At 43.3% G+C, this 20,736-nt stretch overlaps 1 protein-coding gene across 1 annotated transcript; it reads left to right on the top strand.

The window, feature by feature from the left end:
* Nucleotides 1–359: 359 nt before the first annotated feature.
* On the top strand, nucleotides 360–15,494 carry FAM83C (family with sequence similarity 83 member C). The gene is made up of 4 exons (XM_030213146.1): nucleotides 360–1,222; nucleotides 6,344–6,511; nucleotides 10,981–11,105; nucleotides 14,570–15,494. Exons 1-4 carry the CDS (start codon nucleotides 713–715, stop codon nucleotides 15,423–15,425), a joined length of 1,659 nt encoding a protein of 552 aa, XP_030069006.1. The 5' UTR covers nucleotides 360–712; the 3' UTR covers nucleotides 15,426–15,494.
* The last annotated feature ends 5,242 nt before the right edge of the window (nucleotides 15,495–20,736 follow it).

The raw sequence follows: 20,736 nt of genomic DNA, 5'->3' as shown, positions 1-20,736 counted from the left end.
TGGAAGGAAGTGACAGTGACGTCACTGTCCTCAGAACGTTGAGGGTGAGTTTTATTATATAGGATAAGGAAAGGTAGGAAGATAGGAGGCATGTGACTGCTCTTAAGCAATGTAAAAATAATGCGAGGAACTAAAAGTAAATTAATTGTGACTCCCTAACATCCCGTGAACAGGAGTAATGTTATGTTGGGGAAATCTAGTGCTGAGCTGGAGCCCAGATAAAAATGCTGACTGCAGACTCTCAGCAGCTTCCTCCTGCTCACAAATCCTGATGTTCCCAGAACTGAACAAACAGGTTAGGGAGGGGCACTGGCAGGTCGGTCCAGCAACTGCAAATCCCTTCACATGGCAAGCAGAATTTGAAATCATGTGGCTGAGGTATAAAGGGCACTGGAAGAGAGAGACTGAGACTGCTCGCATACCTCTCCAGTATCAGGAAATACAATCAAAGGGAAAAGATCTGCTAAGGTCAGGAGATGGAAGGAGTATATTGCTTTAACCAGGAGAGGAAACCTGAAATTGCAAAGTAACCTATGCTGTTGGAGCTGATGAGAAGCATTAATCACTCGTGTATGAGAGGACAGAAAAGTATTGTACTCACTCTTCTGCCCAGTATATCAAGAAGCCCAGTGAGATACTGAAGAGGAGGATGCATGACAGAGCATGACACTGGAAGTGCATTGCTACTGATTGTGAAGGCAAATATCAAGTCATGCTGAGCTCTGAGCTCTCCAGACAAGGCCAGCGGTTCTCTGGGCCACTGAGGAGCAGAGTGGAAGATCTGAAGAACCGATGGCGTCAGAGCTCCCCACTCAACCTCAGCCACAATGAGAGTGCCAGGTTGGCCATGGATGCTCTGATAGAGAAGGGCGAAGAGGGCTACCTGCGAGCTCTGGCCGAAGAAAAGGAACTGTCCTTTCTTTCCAGCTTAGACATTCAGTACATTGGCAGCTGTATGAATGCAGCCACCTCAGGGTTACCTACAGCCAGATCACAATCCAGAGCTGAATCTCTCATGGAGGAAGATGGCATCTCGGAGCAAACATCTGGCACTTATTTCCCCCTCATGTCGGACCTGGAGCCCCCCATGCTGGAGCTGGGCTGGCCAGAACTTCCACACTCTACCACGGCTAACCCCATTCAGGTGCATGTCTTATTCCAGAGAGAGAAGTCCAGCAACATCAAAGACTGTTTGCGATCACTCATAAACAAAGCAAGAAAGGTAAGAAGGTGGCATTTGAAGTCGTAATAGAAAGGAACAAAATATCTTCTCAGTATGCTAACATGTAGTGTCCGCATTTTATGTATACTAGGGTTAAACATCATTTAGTCCCCAAGGGCTACAAGCAGACCAGGTTTTCAGGATATCTCTAATGCATATGCATATCACAATGCTATCTTAGGTTAATTTCAATAAATAGTTGCAGCAAATTTATATAATATACTTAACAACTGTTGCAATTATATTCATCTTTATTACATCTTTAAATCTCATAAATCTAACAATTATTGTCTAAATATCTTAAATCAATAATTCTTTCCTTCAACTTCATGCTGCTTCTCAGGAGCTATCATCTCATTTGCTCACTGAGGTAGTATTGTACAGACCCTACACGATTGTGTTTCACAAAAATGCGTCTTCAGGGGTCAGCAATCTAAATAAGCAACAATAATAACATCCACTTATTTTTCACAAACATTATCTCATCCATTTAAAAACCAATACTATAAACTCTTACCGGCTCTGCAGGTGGCCAAACATATAATGCATATGCATGAGAGAGATCTGCATACAATGGCTGTTGTGGGCATACAAATCTTTGTCATACATATTCATTCTTTATTTATTTATTTGATGCATTTGTATCCACATTTTCCCACCTAATTGCAGGCTCAATGTGGCTTACATTATGCCGAAATGGCGGTAACCATTTCCGGAGAGAAGTACATATTATTAATTATTACAGTTAAAGTACAGAAATATGAAGTACATTAGAAGTATGTGGATATACAGTAAATTTCAGGAGTTTGAAATCAAGGGTAATGAATAATGTTCAATAATGAAAAGAAATAGACGTTAAAGTAATCGAATAGAAGAGTTCACTGTTAATTTGTTCTGGCTGAGTTTAGATGTCAGGCCATTTATGACGGATCCTTTTGATAAGTATTTTTGAACAAATTAGTCTTTAGTAGTTTCCGGAAGGGTGTTGAGTTTATCAGTTTACTTGAGTTTATTATTTTTATCCGAGGCGGATTCCAACAGAAATGTACATAATCATAAAAACTAAAATACAAAACAGCTAAATAAAATTGATCTTAAGTGCAATTCTATTACTAGACATTCCCAGCTCCTACATAGGGCAACTGAAATAAGTCATTCTTCAATTTATTTATTTAGATTTTTGCTCACACCTTTTTCAGTAGTAGCTCAAGGTGAGTTACATTCAGGTACACTGGATGTTTCTCTGTCCCAGGAGGGTTCACAATCTAAGTTTGTACCTGAGGCAATGGAGGGTTAAGTGACTTGCCCAAGATCACAAGGAGCAGCAGCGGGATTTGAACTGGCCACCTCTGGATTGCAAGAACCACTAGGCCACTCCTCCACTCCACTTGTCTATTGAAGGATGCAGTATCTTCCAGCTTTTAAAGTAATTGGTTCTGTTCTCTGGGACCCCTCCCCCCCCCCCCCAAATTGAGAACGTGCACTTCTTTGTACACCCAAATCAGAAACAACAATATTTAGCGAACTTTCAGGAAAATATGGCCTGTTTGCAGCCCTTGAGGACTGAACTCGGACAAGCCTGGCACAGTCCCTTTTATCTCTGTTAGTGGCGAGCTTTGTCTTCCCTTTTTTGACCCAGCAGGTCTCTCCTTTTATGAGTTTCCACTTCAGTCAGACTCAGGGCTTCATTTGCAATTACCTGAGACCGGGGGCGTAGCCAGACAGCAGAGTTTGGGTGGGCCTAGGCAAGAAGTGGGTGGGCACCAAGTGTTCTCCCCACCCCCACCAAATAAATATCTCAGCTGGTGGGCAAATGCTTCGCTAAACCTTGGCAATCTGCAGCAGGCATGTGCTGAAAACTGAGCATTCGTAGATACTAGTATCGTGGAGAGCATCATTTTTGTTACCATCAGGGGGAAGTCTTCAGCTGGCAGAGCTTGGGATCCCCACCAGCCACCACTAAATGTGTACTACTGTTGGGTGAGCCTGAGCACTAAGTGGATGGGCCCTGGCCCACCCAGGCCCACCTGTGGCTACGCCACTGCCTGAGGCATCTCCCCTCACTTTATATGCTCATTCCAAGAACCCTGCTTCAGGGCTCCTTCCACCAGCAGAGCTACTAAATCCTGCCACAAGGTGTCTCTGTTTGCATGAAGAATAACCCTGTCTTCCCCTTCAGACCCATTTGACCCAGGTTCCTGGGCATGGAAGTACCAGTGGCGTAGGAAAGGGGGGGGGCGGTGGGGCCGTCCACCCCGGGTGCACGCGCTGGGGGGGTGTCGGCTCGCTGGTTCCCTGCTCTTTCTGCTCCGGAACAGGTTACTTCCTGTTCCGGGGCAGAGAAAGCAGGGAAGCAGCAGAGCCGACGCAGCTCCCAGTGACGTGCACTGGGGGCCAATCAGCCCTCCCGCCTGCCCCCCCCCCCCGCTGAAAGGTAGGGTGCGTTTCAGGGGGGGGGCGCTCCAGAGGGGGGGCGCCGTGCCCTGCACCCGGGGGGGGGGGGTGCGCAGCGGCAACCCGCCCCGGGTGTCAGCCACCCTCGCTACGGCACTGGGAAGTACATAGCGCTGCCACTGAGCCAGAAGCTCAGCCCCTTTCCCCTGTTTTTAGCACTCTCATTCCTCTCAAAACAATGTGCACTTGCATTTGCTGTGTCTGTCTATATACAGAACGAATAGACTGAGGAAGAAATGGCAAATTGGGCAACAGTATAATAATGGATGATTTGTTACCCCTAATATTGACTGGGGGAGTAGAAAAAGGCCTTGTTTTAAGCGTATTTCATCAAGTGTAAAATAGGCTCCCAGAACCAGTTCCAATAGCACACAAACAGTAGCGAACAAATTTACACCTGCCAAAACTGTACGTGTGTATGTGCATTCTACACCTGTACCTCTGTATGTCATAAAATAAGCATGTTCATCTGAAATCCACCTCTGCTCTGTCCAGGAATAGCTGCATACAGACACACGCTCTCCTGCGCCTGTGATTTCCATGTGCTTACTTTTATTTATTTATTTTATTTATTTATTGCATTTGTATCCCACATTTTCCCACCTATTTGCAGGCTCAATGTGGCTTACAATGAGTCGTTATTGGTAAATAAAGATTGAGATAACAGTTATTGTTGCATACAGGCCGTGAATAACATGATCAAGAATATAGTCAAGCATTTGGATACAGAGTACATTTCTGATGTAGGTAAGGTGTGAATAACATTGTAAAGAATATAAAAGAAGCACTGTCAACTTTATAAAAGCCCCTTCTGCATGTAAAACAGGCCGTGCACACTGAAAAAGCTTCATAAAATGAAACCCATTATGTCTCAAAACTGGAGCAACCAAATGTTTTAAGTAGTGATATCTACATAAAAGCTGGAAACCTAAGTCTTTTCTCATAAAACTTATGGATCTAGATCTGCAGTTCTTCACCTAGTTATCGGGATTCACTCGGCTAGTCAGGTTTTCAGGATACCTACAATGAATATGCATGAGATAGATTTCCAGGCAATTGAGGCAGTCCATGCAAATCCGTTTCCTGTATATTCATGGGAGATATCCTGAAAACCCTGAGGACTGGGTTGAGAACCACTGATCTAGACTAAAACTGGACAAGCTAGAGAGTCTCCATTTACAGTGCAACCCAATGGCACATTTCCTCCTGCTCCACTGGGAGGCTTGTACACATTTGTGTTTGGGGTGTGCATTTTGGATTTTGTTCTTTTTTCTTGTCTCATTTCATTAAAACAAATATCCCCCAAATAAGTCCTCCAAGCTTGAGGCCATCCCTGGACTCCCCTATGCTCTCCCCTACACCACTGAGGAGGACAATCCCCTGTCCTGCAACTGCTGCAATGGTCAATGTCATGTTGAGTTCAATTCAAGCTCTTACTTTCGGGCTGACAATGTTTTGATGGTTCTGACTAGTCCCTGCTGCATTTTTACTTAGCATATTTATGGCAAGATCTCTGGGCTAAAGATCCGTAGGTCGAAATGAGAAGCCCTGCCATGGCCTTGAGAGGTGCAGTTGCGTTGAGAACAAGAGTTTCCTTTAACCTGGGTGGAAGGTTCTGTCAAACATGTAGGTGTTGTTTATCCCAGAGGATTGAGCTTGATGTGGGTTACAAAAAACACTTGTATGCCTGGTAGCATTGTTTTGTTGTATAATATGACCTTGGTGTCTAAATGGCTTTTATACATTATAGTAAGGCTTTGAATAAGCTCCTTTTGTGTTATATCTGGTTGGGAAAGAAAGCAATCTTGCCATTCGAACTGCTCGTTAAACCTCAAGATAAAGGAGGCTTTGGGATTTTAGATGTCCAATGGTATAATCTTGACAGTAATTTTTCCTGTACATTTACTGATGTTCAAGTATGTAACTCTATGCATTTGAGATATTTTCTCCGTGAAAGACACTCTTTGAAGGCCATGTTCTCCTCAGGCTACCGAAATTGATGCGACAGAGGATTTGTAGATTTTTTTATTTGCTCAATTAAAGTTACCCCAGAAAGTAGGAGGCCTGTCAGGTGCCCTGTTACACTACAGCCTCCACAACGGAAGCCCAAGAAACATTTGCATACAGTCAAGATTCAGTATATGCAGGGCTTTTATTTGAGGGGGTACTTGGGGGTACTGAATTCCAGCATCTTTTCCATTGTCTGCTAAAATTGACCCATGGTCCTCATATTTTAATGAAAGAGCTCAGGCTCTACACACCAGTTCTGATTTGTCATAGATTCTGTGACTGGTTGCAGGGGGTCTGGCTATTGTGGGGTGGGTCCCTCAGTGATCACCCCACCCCTGAAAGGTAGCTTGGCATTTGAGTACCGGCACCTTTTTTGATAGAATAAAATGCACTGAGTATATGTAAATTTATTTCACACATGTTCAATGGAAGATATCCTAAATCCCATTCTTTCTGTGTTGATTTTATGGGATTTCAGCTGTTACAGATATTTCATTTAACAGATTTCTAGTTTTGTTAGTACTAAATGCATATTCTTGGAAGAGTGTAAATACATGAAATTAAACAATCACACATCAAACAATGAATTACCAAAAATACAAAAACATATGCAAAAGAAAACATTACAGTAATATCTGTTCCTTGTTTTTCCCGTAGGTGATTGCAGTGGTTATGGACCTGTTCACCGATGTTGATATTCTCTGTGATCTCGTAGAAGCTTCTAGCAAAAGAAAAGTTCCCGTCTACCTACTGCTAGATAATAACAACCTGAAGTATTTCATCGAAATGTGTGATAAGATGGGTTTCACCAAGCTCCATTTTCATGTACGTCTCAGTGTTAGAATGACCTTTTGCATTTTGACAGATTTGTGATCACGGGTAGTCCTGACCCCTAAGTGGTGCAGTTATAAGAAGTCATTTTCTAGTGCTATTGGATATACACAGTGTCGTGCAATGGTGACAAGGACGATGGTAAAATATAATCCTGCCCCAAAGACTGACATCTAAGTGGGTACCTGAAGTAATGGCAGATAAACCCCCATGGAATAGGGTCACACGTGCATAGCTTAATTTGCATTTAATTGGTGATAAGTATCAATCATTTTTTAAGGGGGGAAAGGATTTGATTTGCTTTAACAAATGCTTATTGGCAATAATTTGTAGTTGCATCATAACTGACTTACACCTCTGTTTTATAAACCAAGTATCTCATTTCCGTGGGTCACTCAGGGCAGTGCCAAACAATAGGCTGCAATGTTCTAGAATACTGTCATTTGAATGCCTAACTGCCATACCAGCCTTTCAGCTATCATAAGTATTCACGCCAAAAGGTAGATGCAAAAATGCAGACTTACGCTAGTATTCATTCCATTGGTATCTCAGGATCTGTTTTCTCCTAGTTTTCCAGCTACCTTTCTGACCATTCCTTTCAACTGCCTCACTCCGACCTTCTTACCTCAGTCTTTTCCCCTCTCTCCAAGGGTTCCTCAGGGTTCCATCCTTTCTCCTGCCCTTTTCAACATTTTCCTAGCACCACTTTTGACAGTAATTCAGGAACACAGGTGTCTTCTGTTTTGCTACACTGATGATATTCAAATTCTTCACCGTATATCCAACCTCCCCACCCCCTCACTATGCTTAATTCCTGTCTGAGCTCCATCTCTTCCTGGCTGAAGAATGGGCTGTTCCTCAATTCCATAAAATGTGAGGCCATTGTCCTTGCCAACCCACTCTCCCCCTTACCCTCTCCTCCCCTCACCTTCTGTGACTCCATTCAAATATTGGTCATGATCTTTATCTCCAAACTCACATTCAAAGACCTGATTCACTCAGTAGTTCGCTCCTCTTTTTTTACTCACCCTCAAATTCGGTCTGTCCGACCTTTTGTCTCTCTTCAGTCCATCCTCTCTCTCATCTGTGCTTTGGTTATCTCTTGACTCGATTACTGCAGTTCTGTATGGTGGACTCCCTCTTCACTTCTTGAAACACCTTCTACTGATCTAAACTACATCTGTTAAACTCACCATTTTTACCACATTTCCCCACTTCTCTACCTTGAACACAGGCTGCCTGTCTCCTCCACTATTCATTTCAAACTGCTCCCCTTCTTCCCCTGCCCTACTTAAACAAATTCCTGGTTCCCTCCTCAATCCACTTCAATCCGGCTTTTGCCCCCTACACTCGACAGAAACGACACTATCTAAAGTCTGCAATGACCTGTTCCTTGCCAAATCCAAAGGTCACTACTCCATCCTCATCCTCCTCGACCTATCTGCCGCTTTTGACACTGTCAATCACAATTTACTCCTTGCCACACTGTCCTCATTTGGGTTCCAGGGCTCTGTCCTCTCCTGGTTCTCCTCTTATCTCTCCCACCGTACCTTCAGAGTACATTCTCATGGCTCTTCCTCCACCCCCATCCCGCTCTCTGTTGGAGTTCCTCAAGGATCTGTCCTTGGACCCCTTCTTTTTTCAATCTACACCTCTTCCCTGGGCTCCCTGATCTCATCTCATGGTTTCCAGTATCATCTTTATGCTGATGACACCCAGCTTTATCTCTCCACACCAGAAATCACTGCAGAAACCCAGGCCAAAGTATTGGCCTGCTTGTCCGACATTGCTGCCTGGATGTCCAACCGCCACCTGAAGCTGAACATGGCCAAGACTAAGCTTATTGTCTTCCCACCCAAACCCACTTCTCCTCTCCCTCCACTCTCTATCTCAGTTGACAACACCCTCATCGTCCCCGTCTCATCTGCCCACAACCTCGGAGTCATCTTCGACTCCTCCCTCTCCTTCTCTACACATATCCAGCAGATAGCCAAGACCTGTCACTTCTTCCTCTACAACATTAGCAAAATTTACCCTTTCCTCTCTGAGCACACCACCCGAACTCTCATCCACTCTCTCATTACCTCTCGCCTTGACTACTGCAACCTACTCCTCACTGGCCTCCCACTTTGCCACCTATCCCCCCCTTCAGTCCGTTCAGAACTCTGCTGCACGTCTTATCTTCCGCCTGGACCAATATACTCACATCACCCCTCTCCTCAAATCACTTCACTGGCTTCCGATCAGGTACCGCATACAGTTCAAGCTTCTCCTACTAACCTACAAATGCACTTGATCTGCAGCCCCTCCTTACTTCTCTACCCTCATCTCCCTTTATGTCCCTACCCGTAACCTCCGCTCTCAAGACAAATCCCTCCTTTCACTACCCTTCTCCACCACCGCCAACTCCAGGCTCCACCTTTTCTGCCTCGCCTCACCCCATGCTTGGAATAAACTCCCTGAGCCCATACGCCAGGCCCCCTTTCTGCCCATCTTCAAATCCTTGCTCAAAGTCCATCTTTTCAATGTCGCCTTCGGCACCTAACCACTATACCTCTATTCAAGAAATCTAGACTGCACCAACTTGACATTTCGTCCTTTAGATTGTAAGCTCCTTTGAGCAGGGACTGTCCTTTTTGTTAAACTGTACAGTGCTGTGTAACCCTAGTAGCGCTCTAGAAATGTCAAGTAGTAGTAGTAGTTCCCTACCGTGTTTTGCATTCCTCCTCTGATAATTTTCTCTGCATTCCCTCCCCCTTGGTGCTCCGCCTTTCTCTCTCGCATGACACTGCCTTTAGCTACCTTGGCCCTAGGCTCTGGAATTCCCTTCCTCCCTTCAAGCCTTTAAGGACCTTCTTTTCTGCTGCTTGTGACTCATCTTCCAGATAGTCCCCTCTCTCTGTCTGTTCTGCCATATTCCCCCAGTTCTTACCCCTTTTCTCTTTACTCTCAATACTACCTTTCTCCACTAGCATTGTGGCCTCTTGATTGTTTCTACACCGCTTAGTTGCCAGTCTTGGATTTATTTGCGGTGCATCAAATGCTTGAATAAATAAATAAATTCTAGAACAGCAGCTCCAAGCGGCACTGGCATTATAGAATTCACATGTAGTACACATCATTCCAGTGCCTAAATTTCAGAGCCATTTCTTGACTTCCTCAAGGTCACAAAGAGCATCCAGTGTCAGCAGTGGGAATCCAAGCCTGACTTCCATCGTCCTCAGGTCATTCTTCTAATCTAGTGGTTCTCAACTCAAGTCTTCAGAACACACCCAGCCAGTCAGGTTTTCAGGATACCCACAATGAATGTGTATGAGGTACATTTGCATATAGTGGGTGCATGCAGATTTTTCTCATGATTATTCATTATGGATATCCTGAATGTCTGAATGTGTACCCCTGTAGTAGCCTCTAGGCTACTTTCACTATTCCTTTTCTGGATTCACTGAATTGGATAACTGGCTGCAATTTTGGTAGCCTGACTTATCAATTACATTTAGCTACTTTCTAAAATGCCCCAAGCTCTTCTTCCTCCTTACAGCTGGCTAAAATATAAGCAGTCAGCTGGTGGGGAATTTGAAATGCCAAGATTTGTCCTGGTAAAGTTATCTGTGTAAATCATTGGAAAAATTGACCCTTAGTGATCTATTCTGCAAAACAAAGAAATTGGAAGGCAGCAAGAAATGAAAGAGCCGTGCACCCCCCCTCCCCCGGAACCAGCAACGTAGATTGTAAATTCTCTCTCAAACTGGAACCTAACCTACCTTGAGCATGGGTTTGAGAAAGCAAATAACCATGGAAAATGCGATCTCCTCACTCTTACCCCCAGACCCCTCTTCTTCTAGAACTGTATTGCTTGTGGTCAGCCCACAGACTCCTTTCCATAACCATATTCATGTTGCTCCTGCCTCTTCTTGAAGGTATGCTGTGTGTGTGTGTGGGGGGGGGGGTCACAGGGGATTGGGGTGCCACTAGACACCAGGGTTTTTTTGGGGAGGATTGGGGGTAAGTGTGGTCCACTAGATGCCAGGGCAATTTGGGGGACACGGGTGATTGGGGGTCATCAGGTTGGGAGGGGATCAAAGGACTGAAGAGCAATCTCAGGGGGAGAATCAGACATCTGGTGGGTGCAGGAGAGGGGGCACTAGCTTTTCTGACCTGATGCGGAAGGATGAGCTAATCCTTTCATGCCTTCTGAGAACTGGCAGTAAATTTCTCTTGTTTTGCTCACATTAAAATCTTCTGCGTACTTCTCTGCATCATATTCCTCCCCGATGTAATATGTTGTGTGCCCATGTCTATCACGTGAGCTAACTCCTGCACTGAACCCATCTCTACATCATGTGCCCTGTGACACATGCACATAGCACTTGAGAACTGCGTACTTCTGCCTGCGGTAGCTTTCCGCATTGGCTCCTCCTTTTGCCATTCATATTTTCCTGACCATTTGCTTTTCTTTTTAGAACTTGAAAGTTCGCACTCTGACAGGAGACACTTACTACACGAAGTCAGGAAAGAAGTTTTCTGGACAGAGTTTGACAAAATTTCTAATGGTTGATTGTGAAGAAGTTGTAACTGGTAGCTACAGGTGAGCAAATATTGAATCATGGCACGAGCCTCTCAGAAGTAGAGTGATGATTAACGAAAGAATATCCATTCCCAAAGCTCTTACCAGTGTGTCCTAAATAATGATCGAATTCACTAAAGATTTGCGACAGATGCACACAACAGAGGACAACACTGAAAAAACACTGCCAATTTATTTTGAAAATATTTATAATCCACACCATTTGTGGATCTGAGAGGACAGCAAATATACAATGCAAAAGCAATTCAAAACAAACAGCAGGACATCAGTACTTGGCCACATATCCTATCAATGATTAGTCTTCATTACTGGCTACCAGGTGTACCGTATTGTTTGACAAAATACCAATCAGTCCATTTCCCTTATCTAAAGCAGAGGTAGCAACCACAGTCCTCGAGAGCCACAACCCAATTGGGATTTCAAGATTTCCGCAATGAATATGCATGAGATTGATTTGCATGTACTGCTTCCATTAGACGCAAATCAATCTCATGCATATTCATTGCGGAAATCTTGAAAGCATTAGGACTGTGGTTGTCCATCGGTGCAAAGAAAACCTAAGAGGACTGGAGGATCTACAGTAGATCAGTAGGGTCAAAGGTTGAATCTTGGGGGTGAGGCATAAAGCAAAGTAGGTCTCAAAGAGACTGGAGGGAATGGGTCACATGGAACATTTAACCTATAAGAATGGAGATCATATGCCCTAGGACAGGGGTGGGCAACCTGGGTGCGCGAGGGTTGCAACCCAGTCAGGTTTTCAGGCTTTTCCCAATGAATATGCATGAGGTCTGTTTGCATACAATGGAGGCAGTGCATGCAAATCAATTTAATGCATTTTAATTGGGAAAATCCTGAAAACCGACTGAGTTGCGGCCCTCGAGTCTTGTTCCAGTTTACAGGTGGCCAGTACAACACAAAAGATAACTGTGTAAGCAAATGAAAAGAGCCTTCAGAAAGAAAGCAGCCAATGTTCAGGCTGCGGTGGTAAATGGCGTCTGAGCCACTCACAGCCGCAGGCTGAACTGACCCTGGACATGTGTGGTTCCTGGCATTGAACATCCGCGTCTTAGTGCTCACCTGGAAGTTAAGTGGGCACCGGTCAATATTTAGATCGGTGCCCTATTAACTTCACCACATAAAGGGCCCAGTTTACGAAGCACGCGTTAAAAAGTAGCGCAATGCTAACTGTTCAGATGCCTATAATATTCCTATGGGCGTCTACACAGTTAGCGCGTGATAAAAATGTTAGCCTGCCTTTGTAAACAGGGCCCAAAGTTCAGACTGCCTTCTTCTGTCTTAACCTTACACAGTTACTGAGCCAGTTAATGGGCTGAAAATCACCTTTTAACCAGGTATGTTCGCACTCCGCCCATGCCCTGCCCCCAGCCTGCCAGTTAGGGGGGGGGAAACAATTTTCTCACTGAATAAGCAAACAAAAAAAGCAACACTGGGCCTTCAAGACTGGGACAATTAGAGTTCTTTATTGATGACCCGACACGGGCCGTGTTTCGGCCTAAACAACGCCTGCTTCAGGGATCTGACAATAAAATGCGAGAATAAAAACAACCACATAAATATACATAAACATGAATAAGTCATCTTAAACATTTTAAGTTTCTAGAGTAGGTAATAGATAGCAACCCGTGTCGGGTCATCAATAAAGAACTCTAATTGTCCCAGTCTTGAAGGCCCAGTGTTGTTTTTTTTTGTTTGTATACTTTCTGTGTATGCTGTATTAGCCTCTCTATTTGTGTCTCACTGAATAAGCTTTATAAATGCAGCTTGATTACTTTATGTAAGGACCGTTGGCCGACATGCGGCATGTTTCACTAGAGCTGCATCAGGGTTCAGTCCATGCATTGAACGCCATTGAACAATATTCCTAACATGGCGACCTGTTAGGCGCCATGTTAGGAATATTGTAGCTATGGGGTTCAATGCATGAACCGAACCCTGACGCAGTTAGAGGGGATATTCAGCACTACTGCCGGGTAAAGTGCTACTAAATATCCCCAGATAGCCCCGGACAAGCCATTTAAACATCCAGCAGCCTCTCTGCTTTGAATGTCAGGTCTAAAGTGTCCTACCCATGGAAATGGGGAGTTTGCAACTTGCCCTGCCTCTCCCCCAACTGAGGGTGAAACAGCTTGTGCTGTTGACAGTATACAAACTTTTACCTACAGCAGTAAAGCAGTTAAATTTAGGAAAGAAAATGGCGTGCATAGGGGCAGTCATTCTGGAAATGTCACAGCTCCTTTTGCACCTGCTTCAAAGTACTCCCATTTATCTGGTGAGGTAGGGAACATGTGGGCTGATGGAGACTCCTATTTCATTTATTTTACATGGGAGGTGGGAGTTAAGTAGGAGACAGAACAGAGCCATCTAGCCCTGATTTAAAAATTAGCTACATTCAAGTGCCAGTTTTCAAAAAGGCTCAGGGGTCCTTTTACTAAGGCGCCGAAAAATGGCCTGCGCTGGTGTAGACACATGCATTGGACGCACGCAGATCCATTTTTCAGCGCACCTGCAAAAAAGGTCTTTTTAATTTTTGGCCAAAAATGGACGTGCGGCAAAATGAAAATTGGTGAGTGTCCATTTTGGGCCTGAGACCTTACCACCACCCATTGACTTAGCGGTAAGGTCTCACGCATTAACTGGGCAGTAATCATCAGCGCACGTACAATGCTGATTACTGCCCAGTTAGTGCTGCATGTTGGAAACTTTTCCGGCGCACGTAGTGGATGCGCATAAATTAAATTACCACCCGGGCCATGCGGTAGCAGGGCAGTAATTTAAAGTTGGCGTGCATACACGCCTACACTTAGTGAAAGGCCCCTCAGCATCCTAATGTGACCATATTTTAGCCACCTAAATTCAGGCAAATTTCAGCTGAAAACATAGGCAGCTAGGCCCAGTTGAAAATTCCCCTACATTTACACTCCTAAGTCTGGTACTCAGACCTGCCAAGTCTCCTACATTGAATGGGGGACTCCTGCTTCAGAGGGTCATCCTCCATGAAAAAGGGGGAACCCCTGCAGATCACAGGAGACTCAGGACTGACCACTCACTTTTTTTCTCTACCTGAGCACAACCACAAATAACTTCAGATTTCACAGGTCACACTTCCTGCTGCAAGATTAACAGGGAAGTGCCTGCAGGAGGGTCTGGAATTGTTTGGGTCATGTGGCTGGAAGAAGTGCTCTGGAGGTGGTGAAGTGGGGGAGTGGCATGAACTGAATAGGCGGGGGCATGAACTGGATTGGGAGGTGAGCTTAAAACTTGACCCTCCCCTGGCATCTTTGGGCATGTTAGGTAGTTACACTTGTATATATATATATGTTTACATTTTAACATACAGTTGATTTGGATAGAAAGTACTACATAATGTACCAAGTATTTGTAGAATCATCTGCCTTCATGCATTATCTATCAACAAAGATTAATATCTGTAATCCTTCTTTCAGTTTTAGTTGGCTTTCAGGTCACATTCACAGCAATATAGTGATCCATCTGACTGGAAGCATTGTAGAAGGTTTTGACCAAGAGTTTCGATACCTATATGCAAACTCCGATGTCGTTGACCATTTTTGTGAATTAGAAGAAAAGAACATTTCAACTGGTCATCATATACCAATAATTATACAACCAATCCAAAGAAGCACGGAAATGTACACACCAGGACTCTCTAATCACTCCAGTAGCCCCTCCAGCTGTAGTGTATCAAGCCTAAAGGCCTCTCCTTACATAAAAAACTCAATCGGTAACACAGTCCATCAAGATAAAGAGCCATTTGCTGGTCATATCGTCCAGCACCGAAGGGCATTTTATAATCCAAAGGTAAATTTCCTTAACCAAGATCGGAGGCAGTCAGAGCCTCATAAAATCCTGGAGAAGACACTTGGTCTGTTCGGCCAACAAAGAAAGACCAATCTTGGGAATTTGAGCACCATATTATCGAAATCAACACCTAATTTGAACTGTGAGGAGCCAACAGAAAACGCTTCTTATCTTGGCATAAGATCAGGTGTCAGAAAGAAAACCACAGGTCTACAGCCAGAGTTCAAGGCTCTGCCCCACATGAAAAGTGATCTGCCACTCAATGCCAAGATAACAAATGATGCATCACAGACTGGAGCTGCTGATGAGAAGAAAGAGGCAGTAATAAGTCCCACTGGAAGCAAGAATGAGTCATCGTCAGAGAATGTCAGCAATGGGAACAGAAACAAAAAGAGAAGCACTCTAGGACACAGCAATCTGGATATGATGATGAAGTACAATAAAATGCACCCAAACCCACTATATAGTCGCTTTGGGTCATGATGGGCCTTTCTGGCAATTTTCTATAAGCTACAAAGGCAAGCATATTCCCCCCCCCCCCCCCCCCCCCCCCCCACCACCACTTGCTGAACAGAGACTATTATACAATATGGTACAATACAGGGCCTGAAAGGCATCGCTTAACACAAGACTATCTCTACTTCAGGAAGCAGGTGAAAGCTTGGCTCTTCAACCAAGTCTTTAATGGAAGAAGTAACTAACGTTAGTCTCACTCACACAGAGAAGGAGTGACACGGGCTGCACATACTGTAGCAGGACACGTTTATCCACTCCTACACTAGCTGAGATAATATTTAACTATCTCTCTGACCTCATGTGCAACTTTCTTTAAATTCATCACCATACTTTCTAACTCGTCTCTTACCTATGTATATGTTCCATCTTTGCTTATACCCTACACTGTGTATTAAAATGTTTTATTATGTATTGTGTTGACATTCCCTCAAATTCCATATATGGCACCTTAGGTTGTGCATGCTAATTTGGCCGCATGGCCAAATTGTGCGCACAACTTAATTGATTAACAAGCCAATCAGCACTGGTAATTGGTACTTAACAACCAATTAGCGGCACTAATTGTCTTTAATTAGAATTTATACGCACAACTTTCTAGGTGTATTCTATAACGCAGTGTGCGTAAATTCTGATGTGCGCAGTCAAAAAGTGGGTGTGGCCATGGATGTGGAATGGGCGGGTCATCATAATTTCAGAAAACTATGTGCATCATTGTGGAATAAACCCAATCTGTGCCTAACTTAGGTGCAGGTATTTAGGCCTGGTTTTAGGTGGCCTAAATGGGTGTGCTTAAATTTTAGTCGCAAGAACTGCATGTGAGCATATTCTATAAACTACGCCTAACTTTATTATTATTTGAATATTTTGACTGCTCTAATTGTCTACTGTTTATGTTTGACTTATTCTTGCTGTACACTGCTTGAGTGAATTCCTTCAAAAAGGCAGGAAATAAATCCTAATAAATAAATACATAAATTTGGCATTTCCACGCTGCAGGTAGATCTGAAGAGTTCCATGTAGTTTACAATCAAGAAGCTAAATACATCATAAAAAGAACAAAAAAAACTATTAATTATCCTTATCTTACAAAAGAAGAAATCACCTATTAACAGAGATTTACAAATTTTCTACAAAAAAAAGTTTTTAGCATTTTTCTAAAATGGTTATAATTTGATTCAGATCTCATAGTTTATCAATAGAAATCAAACAAAATAAAACATGGAAAATAAAATAAGCTGATACCTTTTTTATTGGACATAACTTAATACATTTCTTGATTAGCTTTCGAAGGTTGCCCTTCTTCCTCAGATCGGAAATAAGCAAATGTGCTAGCTGACAGTGTATATAAGTGAAAACATTCAAGCATTACTATGACAGTAAAATAGATACCATTGGAGATTCTACATGGAATGTTGCTATTCCACTAGCAACATTCCATGTAGAAGGCTGCGCAGGCTTCTGTTTCTGTGAGTCTGACGTCCTGCACGTACGTGCAGGACGTCAGACTCACAGAAGCAGAAGCCTGCACGGCCACATTGGTGATCTGCAAGGGCCGACTTCTACATGGAATGTTGCTAGTGGAATAGCAACATTCCATGTAGAATCTATAGAAATCAAACCAAATAAACATGGAAAAGAAAATAAGATGATACCTTTTTTATTGGACATAACTTAATACATTTCTTGATTAGCTTTCGAAGGTTGCCCTTCTTCCTCAGATCGGAAATAAGCAAATGTGGTAGCTGACAGTGTATATAAGTGAAAACATTCAAGTATTACTTTGACAGTCTGACAGGGTGGGAGGAGGGGGGTGGGTAGGAAGTATGCATGGGGACATCAAAGCATTTCATCGATATTCTAACAGAATGGGTGTTGGTAGGTGAGAGGAGGCTAATAAACAGAGAAATAAACATGTTTTATTTTGTTTGATTTCTATTGATAACCTTCAAGAGTGGACTAACAAGGCTACCACACCTCTCTACTTAAGATCTCATAGTAAACTTCCAGCAGAGAGTAGCTTGGTACGAAACGTGTGTTATATATACTCTGTTATACTTAACCTTCTTGAGGTGGGGGTAAAGTAACATCATGCACGGTCTTACCAAGGCCTCATAATTTCTAGTTCTATAAGCTAAATGTATATCTTCTTATATGCTTCCACTATTCATGATATATTGTAAGCCACATTGAGCCTGCAAAGAGGTGGGAAAATGTGGGATACAAAGGCAACAAATACATAAAATAAATAAATAAATAAAACCTATAAGCTGCAAATCCTTGTAGGATTAAACAGATTAATGAGCAAACTTTGAAAACAACCCGAGCTCTCACTGGAAGCCAGTGGCGTTACCCTTTCAGACTTAGAAGATTTATAAATCAAGCATTCAACAGTATTTTGCAAGGTGGCAGATAAGGACCACAAACCCATTTCATTCTTGGTGCACTTCTACAAATCCCAGTTGAACTCTGGCTTTCCCTTCATGTCTTCGCAGAGGTGACAGGAATAATCTATAGGAGCTGTGAGAGGATGTCTGAGGTGGGGGGAGGGGGAGTAGGAGCTGTGTGTGAGTGAAGAGGGTGAGGTCCCCCTCCCCCTTCCTTATAGCAATACTTAAAAACCAAAAAAAAAAAAACACAACATGTTATAGTAACATAGTAACATAGTAGATGACGGCAGAAAAAGACCTGCACGGTCCATCCGGTCTGCCCAACAAGATAAACTCATATGTGCTACTTTTTGTGTATACCTTACCTTGATTTGTACCTGTCCTTTTCAGGGTACAGACCGTATAAGTCTGCCCAGCACCATCCCCACCTCCCAACCACCAGTCCCGCCTCCCACCACCGGCTCTGGCATAGACCGTATAAGTCTGCCCAGCACCATCCCCGCCTCCCGCCACCGGCTCTGCCACCCAATCTCGGCTAAGCTCCTTAGGATCCATTCCTTCTGAACAGGATTCCTTTATATTTATCCCACGCATGTTTGAATTCCGTTACCGTTTTCATTTCCACCACCTCCCGCGGGAGGGCATTCCAAGCATCCACTACTCTCTCCGTGAAAAAATACTTCCTGACATTTTTCTTGAGTCTGACCCCCTTCAATCTCATTTCATGTCCTACCGCCTTCGTATCTCCAGAAAAGGTTCGTTTGCGGATTAATACCTTTCAAGTATTTGAACGTCTGTATCATATCACACCTGTTTCTCCTTTCCTCCAGAGGTTATGCATCTCCTTTATTTCTGATTTCTTTGGATTTTCTTTCTTTCTTCATTTGTTTCCTTCTACATTCTCCACCTCATGATCCTCTTATACAAGGGGAGCTCAGCATAGTAGATTGTGGTGACCATCTCAGAAATATTTGAGGGAGTAAAGTGGACATGTTGAAAGTAACTTGACATTCCCACAGCATGGTTCCTGCCTTTTCTGCACAATAAGCAACAAAACTTATTGACGGAAAACTAAAGAAAAAGTGTAAATTCAATTTCCCAAAGTCAAATAAAGGTACTTTGAAACGTATCCTGGAGAGGTCGGGGGGGGGAGAGAGCACTTGAACCAACGCGCCATTGACCACGCTGTGAAGCAGTGGCTTGAGATTCGCCCCACAGCAAACAGTGGACATTTGGAACTTGCACTTGGAGCTGTCAGAGCAAATAAATTAAATTCAACACATTTTTTGATTCAAACTGATTTTGACGCTAGCATTTTTAGTGCATGCTAAACACTAGAGATATCGATAACAATATATGGGTGTCTTTAGCATTTAGTGTGACCTAAAAACGCTAGTGTGCCCTTAGCGCAGCTTAGTAAACAGGGCCCTTAGTGTTCACTTATCATTTTCATTTGTTCACATAGGGTCCTTTGACTAAGCTACATCAGTAAATGGGCTTAGCTCGTCCTAATGCAGGTCTTTCCCTTGCGCTAAAACTATTTCAAGGCCATAAAAAAGGCATTTTTAAATTTGTTGAGTTTCTGGCCATGTGGTAATGTTAGCGTTAGCCTGCGGCCATTTTTAAAAAATTAACAGGACAGCACTTACTACCTGCTTTTTAGGACTCCCAGGCATCGACCACCCTCTCGGTCAACAAGAATTTCCTGATATTACTCCTAAGTCTACCATCCTCTAGTTTTACCATTTCCCCTTCTCTGGTAAATATTCAGAGACCCTTACCAGTAGCACGCGGTAATGTTTTCACGCTACCTGATTAGCATAGGCACACCTTCTGTGCGCCAATGGGCACGCCTCCTGTGCTGGAAAATTAAAAAATATTTCCCAGTGCAGTGTCTAGAGGGAGACCTGTATCACATCTGGCGGGCTTGTCCTTGTGCTCAAGAGTTTCGGACTATTGTTTTGAAATTTGTTTCAAGCCTAACTAAGATTACGTATCCTATGAAAATGGACCATTGTCTTCTGCATGTTAAGCTGCTGGGAGTGAAGTCATGTACGCCTCACTTGGTCACCCATGTGTTTGTTGCCAGCAAATTGGTGCTTCCTGCGGCTTGGAAGCAACCGACTTTTCCGGGACTTCGTGTGATTTTGCGCAAGCTGGACTATATTCACTTGACAGCTTTACGTACTGGTCACTTGCTGATTTGTCATTGCACCTGGGACCCATATGTGCAGTGGTCTTCTTGTCCCGACTCCTCTCTGTTTACCATATAGACGGGATATTGAATGGGAGGGGTGGTTATTGGGGGAGGGAGGTGGAAGGGTTGGGGTTACAGATAATAATTGTTTAGCTTTAAAGCAATCCGGTATATCATTTTGTTCATGGTTGTTGTTGTGGCTGTATTTGCTTGGTTTGGATGTGATTCATTACGTTCTCTAATAAAAGTTACAAAAATAAAAAATATAATTTTTTTTCTTCCAGTGTGGGATTAGTGCTTCCTGAACAGGAAACAACCATGAGATGCCTCAGCATGTCCCACAGTACTGCCCTTTTAGCCCAAGGTAGGCCTGTGTTAGGCCTACTGCACCTTAGTAAAAGGACCCCTTAGTAAATACATTGTTGGTTCTCATTTTGGCAGATGGTGCGTTTTGTTTGCACTCTTTTATTACAGATCTTTATTACAATTCCGATCTGAGGAAGAAGGGCAACCTTCGAAAGCTAATCAAGAAATGTATTAAGTTATGTCCAATAAAAAAGGTATCATCTTATTTTCTTTTCCATGTTTTATTTTGTTTGATTTCTGTTGATAACCTTTAAGAGTGGACTAACACGGCTACCACACCTCTCTACTTTTATTACTTCAAAACTATTTTTTATTGGTGAACAAACAG

This window comes from Microcaecilia unicolor, chromosome 8 (assembly GCF_901765095.1).
Source record: "Microcaecilia unicolor chromosome 8, aMicUni1.1, whole genome shotgun sequence".
In the NCBI taxonomy this organism is placed as follows: domain Eukaryota; kingdom Metazoa; phylum Chordata; class Amphibia; order Gymnophiona; family Siphonopidae; genus Microcaecilia; species Microcaecilia unicolor.
This window is presented reverse-complemented; position numbering and strand designations above follow the sequence as displayed.